The following is a 19431-nucleotide window of genomic DNA, read 5'->3' as shown; positions in this document are numbered from 1 at the left end:
GAGGCAGGATTAGAGTCTGAACTCAGAGGTGTTGTAGTTCCTTCCTCTTCCCATTTCATCTGAGTCCCTTTTTCCTTACCTAGAAAGTAAAGATGACAGCCTCATGGGTGTGGGTAGGTGGGAAATGACAAGGATGGTAGGCTTTGTTGCTGCAAAGATGCCTCCAGTGGAGGGGAGGGTGAGCCTGAGTGTCCGTCCTCACTCCCGTTGCCCACTGTGAGACACCGCCTTTGGCTTCTGTCTAATGAAGCTCAGGCTGCTGTTTACAGAACCTGCTCTATGTCAGACATCCGATAAGATGGTCTGCGTCTCTTCTTTCTATGGAGTAGAAGAAACTCCAATCCTGGGCTTCCTTTCTTCCTCAAAGTGCTGGGGAGACAGGAAGTCCATTCCGTTATCGGATCAGAGCAGACACTGTCACCATCACCAGCCCTCCCCGGGGAGGACACAGTTAATGGAAAAATGCAAACTCGGATGGACAACAGAGACCCCTGAAGCAGCGCCTCCATCTTCTCATTCCCAAACGAGGCTCAGTGTGACTCTGGAGAGTCATCCTTTCCCGTCAAATCCTGATGACCCCGTCCAACACAGAGCACTGTGTTCCAATCTCTGTGCCAAGTGGCTTCCAGCTCGGGTACTAGGACCCTCCAAACAATTTCTCAGTTTTATAAACATCTGTGTCGCTTAACCTCATACACTCCATTTATTTATTTCAATAAACACAGAGAAGAGCATTGTTGTTGTTCAGTCGCTCAGTCGTGTCCGACTCTTTATGACCCCATTGACTACAGCATGCCAGGATCCCCTGTCCTCCACTATCTCCCAGAGCTTGCTCAAACTCATTCCATCCAGTGGGTGATGCCATCCAACCATCTCATCCTCTGTCGCCCACCCCACCCCCCCAGCCTCCTTCTCCTGCCTTCAATCTTTCCCAGCATCAGGCTCTTTTACAAAGAATTGGCTCTTTGCAACTTAACCTCATACACTCCACTTATTGATTCAAACAGACACAGGGAAGAGCACATTGGCCATATTTCCCTGGATTGACCTTTCATGCTGTGTTGTTTGGCATATCTTGCACTCAAGTTGCTGGTGTAGCCATAGCCCAGTGGAGGAGATGAGGCAGAGGAAGGAAGCGTCTTGAGTGGTGATCATGTTTAATCAGCATGGGTATTCTGGGTCAACCATAGCAATGTGATTCTAAGTGGATCCCAAAAGCATTCCAGACCCCAAAAATGGTGAGGAAGTGGATGTGGCTCAGAACCACGATGGCTGCTTTGGGAGGCAAGATGACAGCAGGCAACTTAAATAAATATATTTATTTACTTTCAATTATCTTTGGCCCGCTGGGTCTCTGTGGTTGCGCGCAGGCTTTCTCTAGCCGTGGCTCCGGGCTCTTCATTGCAGTGGCTTCTCATGGGCTTAGTTGCTCTGCCGCATGTAGGATCTTCCCGAACCAGAGATTGCACTGGTGTTCCCTGCATTGCAACATGCATTCTCAATCACTGGACCACCAGGGAAGCCCCATCATGCAGTTTTGAGTTTGATCAGTTATGCTTCAAGTCAGTCCAGTGCATCCACGGTTCTTTCCCTGTATTTTCAATTCCAGTCTTTGTGCCTGTCTGCCTCTCTGTGTCTCCTGGTTGTTCATTGCCTCTGTCCATTCTCTCTCTCTGCTCTGTGCGTTTGTCACTGTGTCCCTCAGATCATAGAGTGCAGAACAGGAAGACTTGGATTTTTATGCCGCTTGTCCACCTAAAAATTCACAATCTTAACATATCTCTGAATGCCAGTTCCCCCATTTTTAAAATGGAGAGTGTAACACTGATGTTGAATGGCCATTAGGATAAAATGAAGCAAAGTATACAGCGGGCAGCTCAGTGGCTGCCTCATCACCAGCACCTGACCCTCACGATGTATCAGGATCCCACCAATCTCTTGGTTTTCCTCTAGCGTGGCCCACCCTCAGCCCATTTTCAGATCAGCCAATGGAGCCATGACTGGCTGCAACTATTTTTCATCCAGTTGGTCTCATTCCAGCAGTTTCACGTGGCCTCTTGCTGTAAATCAGTCTGGGAAAATAAATGTCCCCAGTCCATTAGTGCCTTTCCACCACAAGCCAATCTGGGCTGCAAAACAGACAGACTTGTTAATGGCCACTTAAGTAGGCTCCTGCAGCCCAGTCTGGGGACCCTCAGCCTCAAATCCTCCCAGCTCCTGTCCAAGAGAAGCACCACTGTGGCAAGACCCCCGGCAGCAAAGGCATAGACAGGACCCTGAACAATTGCTGGGGACTGGGGGAGGGGAGACCACAAACCCTGGTTTGCCCAGAGTAGTCCAAGTTTGTCCCTACTGCCCCAGAGTAGTTATTAGCAGAGTCCCTTTCATTCTCCTAAGGGTGCTGGTATGACAACCTGTAAGGGGAACCTGTGGAAATCAAGAATAACAGTTTGAACAATACCATCTAGCATTTGTTGACCTCTTGCTCTGTGTCAGGCATCACCACAAAGGTCCTGATGCAGCGTGTCGCATTGAGACCCCCTTACAACACTCTACAGTTGTTGTTGTTCAGTTGTTAAGTTGCGTCTGACTCTTCAAAACCCCGTGGACTACGGCATGCCAGGCTCCTCTGTCCTTCATCAACTCCTGGAGTTTGCTCAAATTCATGTTCATCAAGTCAGTGATGCCATCGAACCACCTCATCCTTTGCCACCCTCCTCTCCTTTTGCCTTCAGTCTTTCCCAGCATCAGGGTTTTTGCCAACAAGTCGGCTCTTCGCATCAGGTGGTCAAAGTATTGGAGCTTCAGTACCAGTCCTTCCAGTGAATATTCAGGGTTGATCTCCTCGAGGATTGACTGGGTTGGCTCTGAAGGGCGGTGCTATTATTAATTCCATTCTATAGACCGGGAAGCCCACGTTTAGTGTGGTAAGCGACGGGGTCAAGGTCAGCCAGTGTAGAGGGCACTGTTGGCGTCTCACCCAGACCTCTGTCACCGGCAGTGCACCCGTCCCCCAGTGGCTGGGACAGCTGGCTGTCGGAGCTCAGAGCAGCCCTGATCCCCCTTCCATGAGTTACAGAGTCTCCATACCCCCACTCAGGAAGCAGCCCAGAGCCCATAACCCACCAATGACAGGGTGGGGGGCCCAGAAGGCTCCCCCACTGCTACAAGGTCAGATTGACTCTGGTACCACTCATGCTCTAGAGCTCCTGGAGGGGTCCAGCTGAGACCCAACCCTTGCTTCACTCCTTCCCCTGCCCTATCCTACTCCTGGGCTGCCCTTTTCCTGAAAGGACCCCCCTCCCATCAACCTTTTCAAACAGCATTCCTGTCTCAGGTTGTGCCTCCAGGGGATCAGTCCTAGGATAGCTGGTTAGCAGGGGGCTGAGCTAGGCTCACGTCTAGGAAGGTCTCACTCGTCATCACTAAGCAGATGTGATGTAACATTTCCTGTGTTATTACATACATGATTAAAATGATGGCCTCCAAGTCATCAAGTTGCCAGCAAATATGTTGTACAGGCATCAATGTGACAACAATCACAACAACTAATGTTTGTTGTTGTTATTATTCAGTTGCTGAGTCGTGTCTCTTTGCAACCCCATGGACTACAACACGCCAGGATTCCCTGTCCTTCACTATGTCCCAGAGTTTCCTCAGACTCATGTCCATTGAGTCAGTGATGCCATCCAACCATCTCACCCTCTGTCTCAGCCCCCTTTCTCCCCTTGCCCTCAATACTTCCCAGCATCAGGATCTTTACCCATGAGTTGGCTCATTGCATCAAGTGGCCAAAGGATTGGAGCTTCACCTTTAGCATCAATCCTTCCAATGAATATTCAGCATTGATTTCCTTTAGGATTGATTGGTTTGATCTCCTCAGTGTCCAAGGGACTCTCAAGAGTCTTCTCCAGCACCACAATTCTTGGTGCTAACCTTGAGCCCATCTCTTTCTTAAAAGATGAACACTATAATGTTCATCTTATTATCTCCATTTTGCAGTCGAGGCAAGAAAAGCTTAGAGAAGTTAAGAAAGATGTTCACCAAGATTACACAGATCTATCTTTCTCCAAAGGCCACATGCTTTTTCCACTTGACCAGTTAAATCACTTGCTATGTAAATTGTTCACTAAATGGCTGATGAAATCTGTCCCCTATCAAATATGATGTTGTGGTAACAATTCAAATGGAAAACTGGGCTACCCTTCCCACCCCATACAGCCCACAGTGGTTCTTTCTGAGCCATATTTAACCATCAAGCCTCTACTTTAGGGAGAGTGCTGGATTACTCTGGGGACAGCCAAAGAATGTTTCCTTAAGCCAGACACAAACAGATGAAAAGGGCTTCCCAGGTGGCACATAAAGAACCCGCCTGCCAATGCAGGAGACACAAGAGATTCGGGCTCCATCCCTGGGTCAGGGAGGTCCCCTGGAGGAGGGTGTGGCAACCCACTCCAGTATTCTTGCCTGGAGAATCCCACTGACAGAGAAGCCTGGCGAGCTACAGTCCATGGGGTTGCAAAGAGTCAGACACAACTGAAGTGACCGAGCACCCAGATCAAAGCCACATTCACTGAAGAAAGGGAAGAAAACAAGGCTATGTGTCAAAGGTCCGGAGGAGTAAACTACATCCCTCCTGGCTTTGCAACAGAGGGAGACAAAATAAGAGGAAAAGAGCAGAGCTTTAAGGAGAAATAAACTAGGATTCAAATCCTAGCTTCATTACCTGTGTGGTGTTTTTAGCAAATTACTCAACATCTCCAAGCCTCAGTTTGCTTTACCATAATACCTACTGTGTTAGACCAGATATGAGAGCGGGGGAAATGAGATAAAATATGTATCTCCCCCTGCCTTCTCTCTTCCATTTCCACAAAATTTATACGGTAACCAACTCGTACCCTCATTCCAGGTCTGAATGATACTAGTTCAGATGGACTGTGCTTTATTTTCCAGCAAAAAGCATATCCTATTTGATGATAAAAGGTTTCCATTAAAAATAGAGAACCGAGAGAGAATGGATAAGAGGGGAACCTTCATCCAAGAGGCCATCAGCTGATTCATAAAACTACAGAATGAGTCATCCTGGCTCCCAAGACTAATCTTACAATCAATGGGCATCTCTGCCCAGCCAATCCTAGCCCAGTGGAGAAAGAAGGGCCCAGCAGGCAATCCTCACAAACCTATTCCAATCCCTCCCTGCAAAACCGATTAACTGCTTCCAGCTTGGGTGAAATGAAAATCAACCTGGACCCTTTGCAGTACTGTTTCCCCTCCCCCATCCAGCATCATCTCCCACCCCTCGTGGCTTGTTGGCTTTCTAAACAACTGGGGCAGGGGGATCTGTGATGATTCTACTCAATGTGTGTGTGTGTGTGCCTGTGTGTGTCTGTGTGTGTCTGTGTGTGTGCGGCTCCAACGAAAAACAGGCTTCTTCTGTGTCTGGCTTTGAAAATCAATCTCCCAGCCTTCATCCTGACATTTATTATTTCCAAACCCTTCAGGTCCTCTTGGCATTTATGCAGTAAGCAAAAGGCTGGAGAATCCAGGTCTATTTGACCCGCAGATGATGATCTTTTAACAAAAAAGTAGCTTCAACATTTTTACTCTCTATATATACACTCTGACAAAGAGTCCTAGAACCCAGTCCTCAATTTGAATGGAGGGTCATAAATCATACACACACACACACACCCACACACACGTAATATTTTTGATTGGTGGTTGAGGAAGGAAAGTGAATCAATACATGGTTTTAATTTTACTAGGTAGACATACTTCCACCAGCAAGTGAAGAAAAAGAATGACTCAACAATCTCCCTCCAGGCACCTTTCCCCCATCCTTCCATCCAGCAATAACTGAGTCATTCAGCAATAGCATATTCAAGATACACTGGGTGCCAAGCTCTGGGCTGGACATTGGGAATTTATCAGTGAGCATGTATCAGAGGCACGCTCTGCCTTCTGGATCAGCCAGCTTGGTTCAGCAAGAGTTAACAAGATAGAACTGTATAGGATCCCCCAATTGGCCAAAGCCACCTCTGCCACCTGAATTCCCCTGGGAGAGGCCCCTGTGTTCAGAGTTAAACGCACCCAGCCCCATATGTGAGAAGTGAGCTGGAGACCAGTGCCTGCCTCTCTCCAGCCACCTTCCAGTCTGAAGAATGAAACCCACACCTGCTTTCAAAGTGGCGAAGCGGAGGGGAAGCCCCTCTGCACTCTTCTTGCCTCTAGACTGTTCCCAGATGCTGATTTTGGGGGTCTAAGTGGTGAGCTGGCTGCTACTTTTAGGGAGCTGGGTCTGTTGAGGGCTTTAAAGAACGGTGATGGGAAGGGAAGGGCCCATCTCAGGGTGCTAACAGAGAGTTCCCCGGAAAAGCTTTCCACACTGCAGCACACAACTCACAGCGCTGGTCCAGTGAGCCCTGGGGGGTGAGTCCTTTCCCTGGAACTCCAGGGAAATGACCATACAGTGATAGACAGCACAAGCGATGTTTGTACACTCCAGGAGGAATCCCAGCCTGGTGAGGGTCTGACGTTCCCCAGGGAGGGGTGGGGACAGGAAAGGGACTCAGGAGATGGAAGCTGGAGTTAGCAGATTCAGCTGTTTTGTTCGCTTGTGTTTTTCCTCTTCAGAGAAACACAGAAGGCGCTGGTGGGCAAGAGGGGGATGAAGTAGCAGCCTTGGCCTCACCTCTCGGGGGACTTAAATGCTGGGTCCCTAAAATGTGTCCCAGTTCCTCTCCCAGTATGAGACCACAAGGAGGGAGTGTACAGCGGTGAGCAAGAGGGACGCATTTCCCCAACCCTGCTCTCTGACCCCAGCCCCAAAGGGACAACTGCCTAGAGGTCGAAAAAGATGCCATATCAAATCCTGGCCATGCCGCTTAGCGGCAGCCGGCTGATCTTGGGCAAACCACTCTCTGAGCCCCGGTTGCCGCACCTGTGACAAGGGGACAACGATGATGCCTAACTCTCTGGGTCCCAGGAACTATTAAATAAGATCGCACACGTAAAACTCTTTAAGAACCGATGGCAGGCACGCAGTGAGTCGACGGTTATGATTTTCTAACCATGTTCCCACCAAACCTTCCTCTCCTGGCCCCTGGGTGGTCCTACTCCACGGAGAGCTCCCGTGGCGCGATCTTCCAGACCCTGAGCGCTGGGCGCCACCGGTCACTCTTCCCCTCCCCGGGACTCACAGTGTCCTCCGAACACCCCCAGATCCGGCTTGGGGAGAGCGAGGGCTTGCCTGCCAGCCTCCTCCCCAGCATCGGCAGGCCAAGGGGCGGCGGGGGAGGCTCGGAGAGCCGGCGAGGGCGCACGGGGGGCCGCCCAGGGAGGCTCTTCCCCTCGGGTAGCGTGCCCGCCGAGGCTCTGCCAGCCGCTCCCCCGGAGCTCTGAGAGCGCGCAAAGAGAGAGAGAAAGAAAGAGAGAAAGGCGCGGATACTGGACCAGGCTTTGACGCGGATCTTGAGCTCGCCGTCCTGCGGCTCGGGCATGGCCTTCCTGGTGACCCGCAGTTTGTTGAGCCCCCCGAAGCCGGCCAGCACCACGGCGCGCATCTCCTGGGCGTCCCCGAGGCGGTGAGAGCCGCCGCCGCCGCCGCCCTCGGCCGGCTCCTTGCCTGCCTCCTTTTCGATCATCTGCTCCGTCTCCTCCGCCTTCTCCACGCCTTCCTTGGCCATGGCGCGCGGGGGCGCGGGGCGCACGGGCTGCGGCGGCTGCGGCGCTGGGGGGCTCGGGGACCCTTGCTCGCGGGTTCCTCCTGTTGAATGCGGGATGCTCGGCGGCGCAATGGCTGCAGCCTCTGCGAGCCGCGCCGCGGTCCACGGCCTCTGCCGTAATCCTCCCAAGAGCCGCGCGCCCCGCCTCGCTGCCCTCCTCTCTCCTGCCCAAGCAAAGCCTCAGCTCCCGCTTCTCAGCCAGTTTCACACCAAGCTCTTGATCGTAAAACCCAGAGCCCAGATCTGCCAAAAAAAAAAACTCGTGAATAAAACACATAGAGAGGACGCCTTGTCCTCCGCCGTGGACGCAATATTTCATTATATACGGCGCGGGCTGGGCGCCTTGAAATGGACAGAGATGAATGTCTGGGCCTGGAGGACGCCTCCCGCCCCAAGGTGGCCTCCTCTCCCACCGACGTGTGGGGGCCGGGGGACTGACGCGAAACGCGGCTGCTTCCCAAACCACCGGTCCGGGTTAGAAGGACCCAGAGGTACAGGAAACTGGAAACTGGAAGTCCCACTGGCTGCCCTGAGGAGTCCAGATCCAGGTCTTTGCACTTGGGACCTCCAGAGATGCTGCTTACCCAGGATCGCGAGGAGCATTGCATGATGGCTAACTCTCACCACCCGACCCGTTTGGGGCCGTGGAAGAGGCTCCAAAATAGAGTTCAGTACCAGAAAGGGGTTGATCTGACTTAACAGAAGATCAGATCACTGCGTGCGCGCGCACGCGCGCGCACACACACACACACACACACACACACACACACACACCTGCAACGTGTGTACACACACACAAACACGCAGGGCAATACCTGGCTTCTTGTCTTCTGTTAGCGAGCCCTTTTGAAAAGAGCTCATAGAAGCACTTAGTTGTTTTTTTTTTTAAGGAACAAAGATGGGGTATTCCCTTGCAGCAGTTTAAAGAAATATGCAGTTGAGGAGTGATAGGTGTATATTCTAGTTATGAGCCAAAAAACCTAGGTCTTTGAAGAAGATCTCAGGGAGCAGGGGCCTTGAGCCAGACCTTGAAGGTGAACCAGGTTCTTCAGATAGGTGATCTCAAGCACCTTCAAACATATAGCAAGGTGGCAGGTGAAAGGGCTATTGGAGAGACACTGATTTGTTCTGATCAGCCAATGAGCTGATCATTGGCTGTGTTTGACAGTTGCTGGAGACTAGGCTTGAAAGGTTGGTTGGAACCAGCTTTTGAGGATTTTTACTTATTGTGTTATAAAAGTTAAGACATAATCATAGAGGCAGTGGGCCCCACTGGAGGCTTAAAAAAGGCGGGGGGGTGGCATCACCAGATTGTGCTTCAGGATAACAGGTTTGGAGGTAAAGTGGTGACGGTTTGGACGATAGAGTTACTGGAAGCATGGAGACCCGTTAGAGACGAGTTTGCAGACAAAAATCAATCAATCGACAAATCAGTCAGTATATAAGAGCCTCAGCTGAGGCAATGGTTGTAGGATGGAAGAGAGAGATTAGAAGGAGGCTGAATAGACAAGACTTGGCTAGTGAATTGAACATTTGATTGTAAACCAAATTGCCCAAATCATTAAGTCTGTTGACATTGTAGGGTATAATGCTTAGGCTGGATTCTATCCTGAAACGAGAATTGGAATGCCTGTTCTTTATTTGGGAGGTGTTCCCAGGAAGCCCCCCATCAGGAAGTCAGGAAGTGGGTGGGAAGCAACTGAAGCCAACGCAAGGAGCGTGACCACAGGGACGCGTGGGGCCCAAGCCCAGAGACAGTGTGGGACAAGCTCAGCGCTGTCTCGTCCAAGCTGGAAGGACATGGATGCTTTAAACTAAGCTTTCTGCTGATCTGCCGAGGGCTGTCCTGGAAGTGTTAACTCCCTGGTGCTTTCAGCCTGCCCCTCGTACCCGTGCTGAGATGCTCCAGGCAGGATGCTCTCCATAGGAAGCTGTTATCTTAGACAGGGAATGATGAGTTCAAAGGGGCTATGGGACTGGCACTGATAACGTCTTCAAGGTGCAGTCTTGATTTGCGGGTATCTACTCTTCAAGACCCTTTATGTATCTTTTGCAATTTGATTTGCAGAATATTCCTTATTAGGTAAGCATCATTATTCCCACTTTACAGAAGAGAAAAGAAGTCTTAACATGGTGACTTATCCTGCTTAAAGGAACACAGTGACTGTGGTGGGATACATAACCAGCTCCAAATGGATGCTCTTAGCTACTCACCATGCATGCTCATTTGGATGGACCAAGTGAGTTCTTCCCCTGATGGATAACACTTCATGGCATTTTATGTTCTCTGCCACTTTGTTGGCCTCCTAATGTTTCTGTCCCATTAGGACCTCTTGCCTTGATTCTGAGGGCTTTCCTTTAAGAACAGAAAGTTAATCTACTTTGCACTCAGCACACAGCATGTTTAAGAGAAGTGTTTGCCTTATAATATGTTAAAAGGAATATAATTACTCCCTCCAAGGGAATCTTCTAGCTGTTTATAAACACCAGATTATAATTGGTTTGCAGCTGATTGTCACAGCAACTAAGAGGAAACACACCACAGTCTGCTGCTGTTGGAGGAATACCTTCTTCTGAGTCCTGAGCTTTACCTGGATGGTTAAGTATTCTCAAATCTTCTCCTCTCTGGTGGAATGTGGCAAAAGCCATGCGGCAAGGCATCTGTCCAAATAAACACAATAAACCTGTTTTCAATTTATAAAATTGATTCCTTGGGCATTGGCTTTAGAACTTCAGTTGCGAAATACCTTACTGTGTAGCGCAATGTCACCACAGCGGCCACTGCTGGTGAAATGCAGTATTACAACTCAGCTCTACTAACTTGTATACGAGGTAGGAACAGGTGTGTGTACCATGGGAGGGGTGTAGGGGGTCTAAATAGGAACCCCTCACAATATAAGCCATCCTAGGGGAGTGCCACACAAAAGAAGTGAGATCTTTGGGCAATAATATACGGGAAACAATCTTAGTACGAGTTCCAAATGGTTTTTAAATAACTTGAAAAGGTTCAGTAACTTTCCAGAGAGACAGGTTACCTGGGGGCGAATAGTCAATGTCTTCAACTATATCCTCTTAATAAGATTTCTTCTATTGTATTTTCCTCAACACAATTAGAGTCGTTTATTATAATACAGTGTTTAATCTAAAAAATAACCCTGTGCCGAAGGTACAGTGTGTATACGTGAGTGTGCTCAGTCGCTCGGTCATATCTGACACTTTAAGGCCCCAGAGGCTGTAGACTGCCAGACTCCTCCATCCATGGAATTTTCCAGGCAAGAATACTGGAGTGGGTTCCAGTATTTCCTACTTCAGGGGATCTTCCCAGCCCACAAACATAGGTACTATTATCCTCATTTTACCCAGGAAAAGACTTAATAGAAGCTGAGTAGCTTTCCTAAGGTCACCGACTTTGTCTGGCAGAGCTGGGATTTGAAGTGGGAGGCATTTGACTTTAAAGTGTGGATGCTTAACCACCATGCATAATAGTTATGGTTTTATAAGCTGTTAATGGGTTTCAAAAACACCATAGAATAGATTGAGGAAGAAGACAAATTTAGAAGGTCAGCAATGAAGAACAGTTAATGGTTGATGGCCATTGAAGATCTTAGTAATATCCAAGAGCTCATATTAAAGGATGTATGCCTAATTTCTTATAGTTTGTATTGATGTAATTTAAAAATCAACGAAGCATGATTGCCACAAGGACAGCATTATCTTCAGAGAAGTACTGAATAAATGTGCAGCCCATCCTGAAGGAGGTAGGATAAACTTCCTATTTATATCTCATAGAAATAGTCACAGAGGGTTAACTCTAGACATGTCAGAGGGGAAAAGTGAGCTGATATTCTTCATCACTTTTTGAGTGCTGACCTTGTACTATTACTAAGTAGTGGAGATAGGATGGGGAATAAGACAAACATATTCTCAGTACTGGGATTCCCAGGCGGCTCCAGTGGCAAAGAATGTGCCTGCAATGTAGGAGGTTCAGGAGAGCAAGGTCTGAGCCTGGGTTGAGAAGATCCCCTGGAGGAGGAAATGGCAACCCACTCCAGTATTCTTGCCTGGAGAATTCCATGGACAGAGAAGCCTGGCAGGCTACAGTCCATATGGTCGCAAAGAGTCAGACACAACTGAAGCTACTTAGCATGCACACATTCTCAGCAGCAATGGGACTAATAGAGGAGAAATATATTGGTTTAGGTTGAGCTCCCCAGAAGCAAACCTTTTATAATTCAAATATTTGAGTGTAAATGGCTTATTTGAGTGATGATTCTGGGAAGTAGGCGTCTGTGGAGTTGATATAGGGAATGGAAAGAAGTCAGTACATGGTACATCATCTAGCAGGTTACCTCTGTCATTGACTCAGGTTCAATCGTGCTGGAGAACTGTACATGACACTATAGAACACATCTCAAAGGTATCACAGTCGAGAGGTAAGGTAAATGGACTCTCACCTCCTGTCAGTCCTTGGCCAAGGGCTGTTTCTCTGGGGTGTTAACCACCTATCCTTTCCTGGTCTGCCCTGCACATGGACTGTTTTGGAACCAAGCTATTCTGAAAGAGTTGCAGGTGTTTCAGTTTAAACCCATTGGATCACTGTGCATGGCAGTGGGGAGTTCTCAGAGGGTGTTTGTGGAACAAAGCAATCTCTCCTATTGATATGCCTCCCCTTAAAAAACACAGATAATCAGTCGTCCCTATAAGCACTGTAAAGAATAAATAGAATGTTCTCTCTGGAAGATTGGGGAAGGCTGTACTATGAAAGTGATGATAAAATATATTCAGCTATGAATAACAAAAGCCTCAAAATAAAAAGTGGCTTAAAGAAGACAGAATACACATAAGGATGGTATGGAGTCTCCCCGAAGTCATCAAGGATCAGTGTACTTTCCAGTTCTGTACTTCACCTAGCTGAGGGATTGACCCTCATTCTCATGATTCAAAATACACCCCTCACATCCATGTTCCAGGTAGCGGGAGCAAGACTTGTGGGAGGAGGGAGAAAGATCCACATGCTTCTTTTTAAAGAAATGAGGAGTCAGTTGAAATACATCTGAAAGTAAAAGTCACTCAGTTGTGTCCAACTCTTTGCGACCCCATGGACTGTAGCCCGCCAGGCTCCTCTGTCCATGCAATTCTCCAGGCCATAAAACTGAAGTGGGTAGCCATTCCCTCTCCAAGGGGTCTTCTCAACCCAGGAATCAAGCCCGGGTCTCCCACATTGCAGGCAGATTCTTTACCATCTGAGTCACCAAAGAAGCCCAAGGATACTGGAGTGGGTAGCCTAGCCCTTCTCCAGGGGATTTTACCGACCCAGGAATCAAATCAGAATCTCTTGCATTGCAGGCAGATTCTTTACCAGCTGAGCTACTAGAGAAGGCTTAACTCTTATTAACTAGAGCATAGTCACATGGCCATGCCCTGCTGCAAAGGAACCCAGGAAATGCAGGCTTTTTTCTTAAGTGACAACACTGGAGGTAAAAGTCAAAGTTCTAGTATTGATAGGGAAGAGGAGAGATTCTATTGGGAGGTATAGCTGGGGTATATAGAGATGCCACTGAAAGGCCTTCAAGAAATGAATGATAAGGAGAATACAGGTTAATTTTCATAACTTCTGAAAAGGCAACATTATCCAAGGATCTCAATTCTGTGACTCAGTCTTGCTCTCCCAACAACTCCATTTAGAGAGGTTTTCACCCTCTTGGATGTTTCTCTTCAAAGGAACTTGTCTGTAATTTTATAATGAAAGTTAATAGAACATTCAATTCTCTTCCCATAACCAAAAGATGCTGCTCCTGAGAGCATTTTAGCTCTTTATGAGCCCAATCACGTATGAATATAATTAGAAGTGTTTCACCTGCTCTTACTCATTTATCCATAAGTTGCTGCTATCCACGGAGACATGATCTTATCAGTTGTTTAGTAATATCTGGTAAACACAATCAGCTAAGTGAGGAGAACAATACACCGCACGGGACTGAGTATACTACCATAATGAGTAAGGAATCTCAATCAAGTACCTTGTGTTCCTGAAGCCTTGTTCACCCTAAAACATTTATGAGTGATTTCTTTTACCCCTCCCCCTGAATTTTATCGAGGGCTTTCCCCCTAGTGTGAGACTTTATGATTTCTTGTATGTATCATCACCAAAATGATGCTGTCTGCTTCTTTCAAGTGCTGCAGAGAGCTGTGTTTTCCCCAAAGTCCTTTGCTATAGATCATTGTGAATAATGGTAATGAGATGGGGATGTAAAATTTAGGTTCAGAAGTAAACAAAGCATTTACTCCTCAGATGGAGTCCAAGAGAAACTCAGAAGAGGGAGTATTCCCTCCCCTACTCCAATCTCACCATTTTTCTGCTTACAAGCTGAAAGCATCATACTACAAATCTGCTATGAAGTCACCCTCCAGCCAACCCAATCTCTATTTCCCTAATGTCTCTGGTTTGGGCTAAAAGCTGATTTTCCTGAGAGTTTGTTTTCATTGTTGTTGGATTGGCCCATATCCAGTTGGTTGGAGCTTTCTCAGAGCAATGACTGTGTGAAACTACAGGATCTCCATGTAAACTGAAAATACGAAATGTGACAAGGGCACATTTTGCCTTTTCTTTTCTGAGATTAGAAGGATCAAACCCCAGGAAATAGGGAAAGCTCTCTAGGAGCAAGCATCCTACCCTGTTCCTTTTAGCATGCCTCTCCACAGAATTTAGTAGGGTGCCTTACACAAAGTAAGTGGGCAAGAAATCATATTCATTCATCATCAATCCAGCCTTACATCAACCATCCATCATTCATATATACATCCATCCGTCTATCCATCAATTATCCATCACCCATCAATCACCCACCCGTTTATCCATCCATCCGCCCATCATCTCTCCAGCTCCTATATTCTCACTATACAATAAGCAAAGTGGAAGGAACACATCCCTTGTTTCCAGAACTTGTTCACATTCCAGTTTCCCGTTCACTAACTATTTGGCTTCTAGGCTCCAAGAGGTTGAGAAAATTGCCCAAATTGGATGAGAGTCAGAAGACCTAATTTTCAGGCATGATGTGATGAACCACGTGACATTCTATGTCAAATTCTTCCAAGCATTATTTAAGCACTTGATGACTGGGTAGTAGTTTCCTCTCTGCTTCCTTCATGGGTGAGGCCTGGTACGTATCCCGAGAGGGAAGCAGACACACAAACAGCATGGTACAATGTCCCGGGGAGGCAGGACAGTGTAGCCAGAGAATAAGGGCTTGGGCTGTATCCCAATCCTGGCTGGAACTCTTCCCAGCTGGGTAACCATGGGCTAACTCCTTTTCCGTTGCTTTATTGTCTATTCTGTAAGGGATGGATATTAATCACACCTATTTTACATTTTTGTAGGGGAAATTTTAAAGAAGTAATCCAAATAAATGTCTGTGCTTAGAAAAATTACTCTTTATAGGTTAGCGCTTTGTAGCTGCCTCTGTCATATGTTGCTGTTATTCCCTCACTAAGTCGTGTCCGGCTCTTTGAGATCCCATGGACTGGGCTCTTCTGCCTTTGTTGCAGCACTTAATATTTCAATGACTGTTTAATTCATAGAGTATAAAGTTCCAATATGGGCCTTGTCAAAGTATATTCTATAGAACAGTAGTTTCTTGGGTTACTGGTTGGTGCCAGGGTAAAAGAAAGTTCTGAGACCAAATCGTCTTGAGTCACTCTAGGTCAAGTGTAGTTCAGCAGCTTTCTTCAATGCAGGGCCTTTTAGATTCTCTTTAAATGGAGATACAGAATGCAGCTTCACCCCAAATTTCTTGACTTCCAGCCTTTTTACCTTGAAGACTCGCATTCTGCCAGATGTCTTTTGGGAAAAGATGCTCTAGACAAATCAACGGATAACTATTTTTGAATGTCTGCTCAGGGATAGCAGAAAATAGCAGGATCTGCCCTCAATGAGCTGAGCCATATTTGAGGGAAAAGATTTAAAACACCCAGCTGGGGTCCAGAAAGGCTATGAAATCAATACAGCGGGTCTGGTGGGGGAAACAGTAGGGAGCGGTGGGGACCGTGGCAAAGAGGGATACAGGTGGTCATCCTAAAGGCCATCAGCTCAACTTCAGTCTCGTATTGCCACATGAGGGGGTGTGCTCCATGTTGGCAGATCTTCTAAATGTTCAAAAGAAGCCAGAAGTCTGGGTTTTTATGTGAAATTACCCCAGTTTTTAAAATCCTGACAAATATTACATAGGATGAACAAAATATACCTGTGAACCAAATTTAGCCCATGCAGCACCAATTTGCTATTTTTGCTCTAAGCTCTGAGTTCGTAGCCTGGGGTGATTTTGGCCTCCTTGGGAACAACTTGACAATATCTAGAGACATTGGTGGTTGTCACAAGCGGTGCTACAGACGTCTAAGGGGCAGAGGGTAGGTATGCTGCTAAACATCCTACAAGGCACAGAACTGCCCCCAAAATAAAGAATTATTCAGCCCCACGGGTCAATCATGTGAAAGTTGACAAAGCTTGCTCTGAATCATGAATCCTTAGACCCTGGGAGCGAGGCAGCCCATGGTTTTGACTTGCTGCCTGTGTGACTTTGGAAATGTCCTTGTTCCTGTTGGTAAAAGAAGATACTCAGACTAACTGATGCTCAAGGGACTTTCCAGCTCAGGGGCTGAGGTTGCATCAGTCATCAGTGTTGGCAGTGGCCTGGCACACGGGCTCTCTCTGCAGAGACGACATTGATCAGAAATGATAGCTCCCAAAATGACACATACTGGCAGACTGTTCCCAGGCTGGGATACTGTTTGTCCTTTTGATGAGTTCAGAAGTCCGTTTCCTGCAGGTCTCACCCCAGACACTTGAGTAAATTGGAAGCTGATTTTAGAAGGCTGCTAAATCATCCTGGGCAATTTTGTTGTAGAGACCGCTCATATTTTATTGAAGGGAAAAAAATCAAAGGACACATTTTAATTTAATATACCACTGCCTTTCCAAATAAAGATAGCCCAGTGGATATTGATTGGGGGTTTTGGCGTCGCGTGAGTCTGCTTATCTAGTTGGTCATCAAGAGCAAAGTTTTTTGGTTCTTTGTTTTTATCTTGAGGGTTTAATTCAATCAAGCCCGCAGTGGAATTGAGGCAGGCTGCAGGATGAGGTTCTGGGTGCGGGGGTTGGATGCTTTGACCAGGATAACCAGTGACGGGTGGGGGATGGGACAGTGTCAATGAAGGTAATGAAGGCTGGAGTCTCCAACAATACACTCAGCACACTAATGCTAATGTCCGCTCTGACCCCATGTCCAGACTCTTGAGTCAGCCACTGCGCAGGCTGCCTGGTGTGACGTCATCCCTCCTTCCCACAAGGCACTGCGGGGTTTCTCAAAGATAAATTGCTAGGGAGAAAGGGCTTTCTGCGTCCCTGGAGAGGTAGAGGCTGGGATATAGTTTAGGACCTCCTGGACCCTGACCCTGTTTCCCATGATCCTGAGAGAGGAAGCTGTGACCTTTGATGCTACTGAACTTCAGAAACCAGGGGAGCCAAGTGTTTGCAACATTTTCTTTAACAACAATGCATGGAGATTGTTAGAGTAGGTTCCTTTTTTTTTTTTCCCCAAGGGGAGGTGAGCCCAGAGCAGGTGTTCCACCTGAACGTCATCTCAAAGTGAAGAGACACTGTCCAGCTTGTTAGGGTCCATGTAAGATTCCCATTTTCCCAGACACTGGAACCCCCCAGCACACCTGTAGGTCCACAGCGCCCTAACCGGGAGGTAAGCTGGACAAACATGCTTACGAGCAGGCAGATAAAACCCACCGTCCCAGTGTCCAGATCCTCAGCCCCAGCAGTGAGCTCACAGACAAGGCTGCCTTTGCCCTGTCATGGACCCACGGACAAAAACAGCTCCCCAAAAGCTCAACTTCCAATCAAGTCAAGCTCCAGCTGGAAAGGGCAGGGGCCTGTGGTCAGTCCTAGCCCCCCACAAAAGACTGGTGAGGCTTGTTTACAGAATCCCACCGAGAGCACAGGCGCCCTGCTGCCCTGCCTGGGAGGTTGTCTAGAAGCGCCCATGGCAGGAGCCCATAGCAACCCTGCTCACTCTTCTGGGTAAGGCTTCTAGGGTGCTCTGGTCCACAAGCGAAGCCTGGCAGGTCACAGGCTGACCAGCAGGGATTAGAATGGACCGTAGAGTAGGTTCTTATGGAAGGATGATACGAGCTTGAGGATACAAGAGCAGTGGCAAAGCCAACCCCCACCCTGCCCCCAGCTCCTTGCTGTACGGATGGTGTCATCTGCAGCCCTGCTCCTGTTAGGGGTTCTGGGGGACAGGAACTGCACCAAACATGCTCCCTCTGCCCCTTCTCTGGGTATCAATCACTCTTCCAATAACTGCCTGTCTCCTTAGCCTATTTCCTATAGGAAATCAATCTAATTGTATAGCAGGCATAAGAGTGAATGCGAAGAACCCTGGCCCATCCTAACAGACTTGATGTGCAGGTCAAGGTACAGTGCTGACTGCTGTGCAGGTGTGTTGGTTATGCTTTTCCCAACACCGACTTTTGACACTAGGATTTGATCCAAGCCGTTTATTTGGGGGAAGAACCCAGGAAACACTTGTAATGGAGTTGGGAGGGTTAGGGATTGATAACAAACAGGAAAATGGGTGCATTTTCAATCAAGTGATACCTGGGACTCATCCCCAAGGGGGAGTTACAGAAAACAGTGTAGAATATGCTTTTGAGTTGTTCTAAATGGGCATTGAGGGAGCTGGGGCATCTATCCACCAAGAGTTTGTTGCGAGCCTCTTTCAGAAGCATTGACTTTTCAGAACGGCTGGCCTGCCCTGCTTTCAGACAAGGCAGGCTCCGAGAGCAAAAGCCCTCGGGCAGAGAGTAGCAGGTGTTCACTGCTAGCAGCTTTAGGAGTGCAGAGCTAAGTGTTGAGGGCAGAGGGTGGGCAGGGCTGGCAGCTGCTGTAGCATATTGATTTAAATTATTATTATCATTCTACTACTTATATGAATGCAAGCCAACTGTAATATCCTTATGCCTACAGCTCTTATAAACAACTCCATAAAAGCCAAATATGCTTACATATTATATCTTTAAGCAGTAAAAAGCAATATAAATCAAAATGATGACAGTAACTCTGTGTGATGGGTGGTGGTGTTTGGTCAACTAAAGTCAAGCTTTGCAATACAAATGTGATCCTGACTTCCAAAGCAGCAGGTTGTTTTGAATCCAGAATTCCAGTTCAGTACAGTTCAGTTGCTCAGTCATATCTGACTCTTTGCAACCCCATGAACTACAGCACACCAGGTTTCCCTGTCCATCACCAACTCCCAGAGCTTGCTCAGACTCATGTCCATCGAGTTGGTGATGCCATCCAACCATCTCATCCTCTGTCATCCCCTACTCCTCCTGCCTTCAATCTTTCCCAGCATCAGGGTCTTTTCCAATAAGTCAGTTTTTCACATCAGGTGGCCAAAGTATTGGAGCTTCAGCTTCAGCATCAGTCTTTCCAGTGAATATTCAGGACTGATTTCCTTTGGGGTTGACTGGTTTGATCTCCTTGCAGTCCAAAGGACTCTAAACTCCAGTTACATCTTGCAATAACTGGAGTTTCCCTCCAACTTTTCTAAATTCTAGTTGCTACAAAAAGTCAGCCCTGCAGCGATGAGGTCATCTGGCCTCCATAGGACATGAGTGTATTATTTTATGTTGTCTTTTTATC

The 19431-nt window shown here is 47.6% G+C and overlaps 1 protein-coding gene and 1 non-coding gene across 2 annotated transcripts in view; both read right to left on the bottom strand.

Moving 5' to 3' along the window:
• The window catches only part of VAT1L (vesicle amine transport 1 like), a 172222-nt gene extending 164537 nt beyond the window's left edge, over window positions 1-7685 (bottom strand). The window contains exon 1 of the mRNA XM_065920430.1: window positions 7453-7685. Within this exon, the coding sequence (XP_065776502.1) occupies window positions 7453-7685 (233 nt within the window). The remainder of the gene's footprint in view (window positions 1-7452) is intronic.
• A 10064-nt stretch (window positions 7686-17749) lies between these two features.
• Window positions 17750-17884, bottom strand: LOC136162278 (small nucleolar RNA SNORA52). The gene has a single exon (XR_010662084.1). It is a non-coding gene; the product is annotated as a small nucleolar RNA SNORA52 (small nucleolar RNA).
• Window positions 17885-19431: the final 1547 nt, after the last annotated feature.

This window comes from Muntiacus reevesi, chromosome 2, assembly GCF_963930625.1.
Source record: "Muntiacus reevesi chromosome 2, mMunRee1.1, whole genome shotgun sequence".
NCBI lineage: Eukaryota > Metazoa > Chordata > Mammalia > Artiodactyla > Cervidae > Muntiacus > Muntiacus reevesi.
This window is presented reverse-complemented; position numbering and strand designations above follow the sequence as displayed.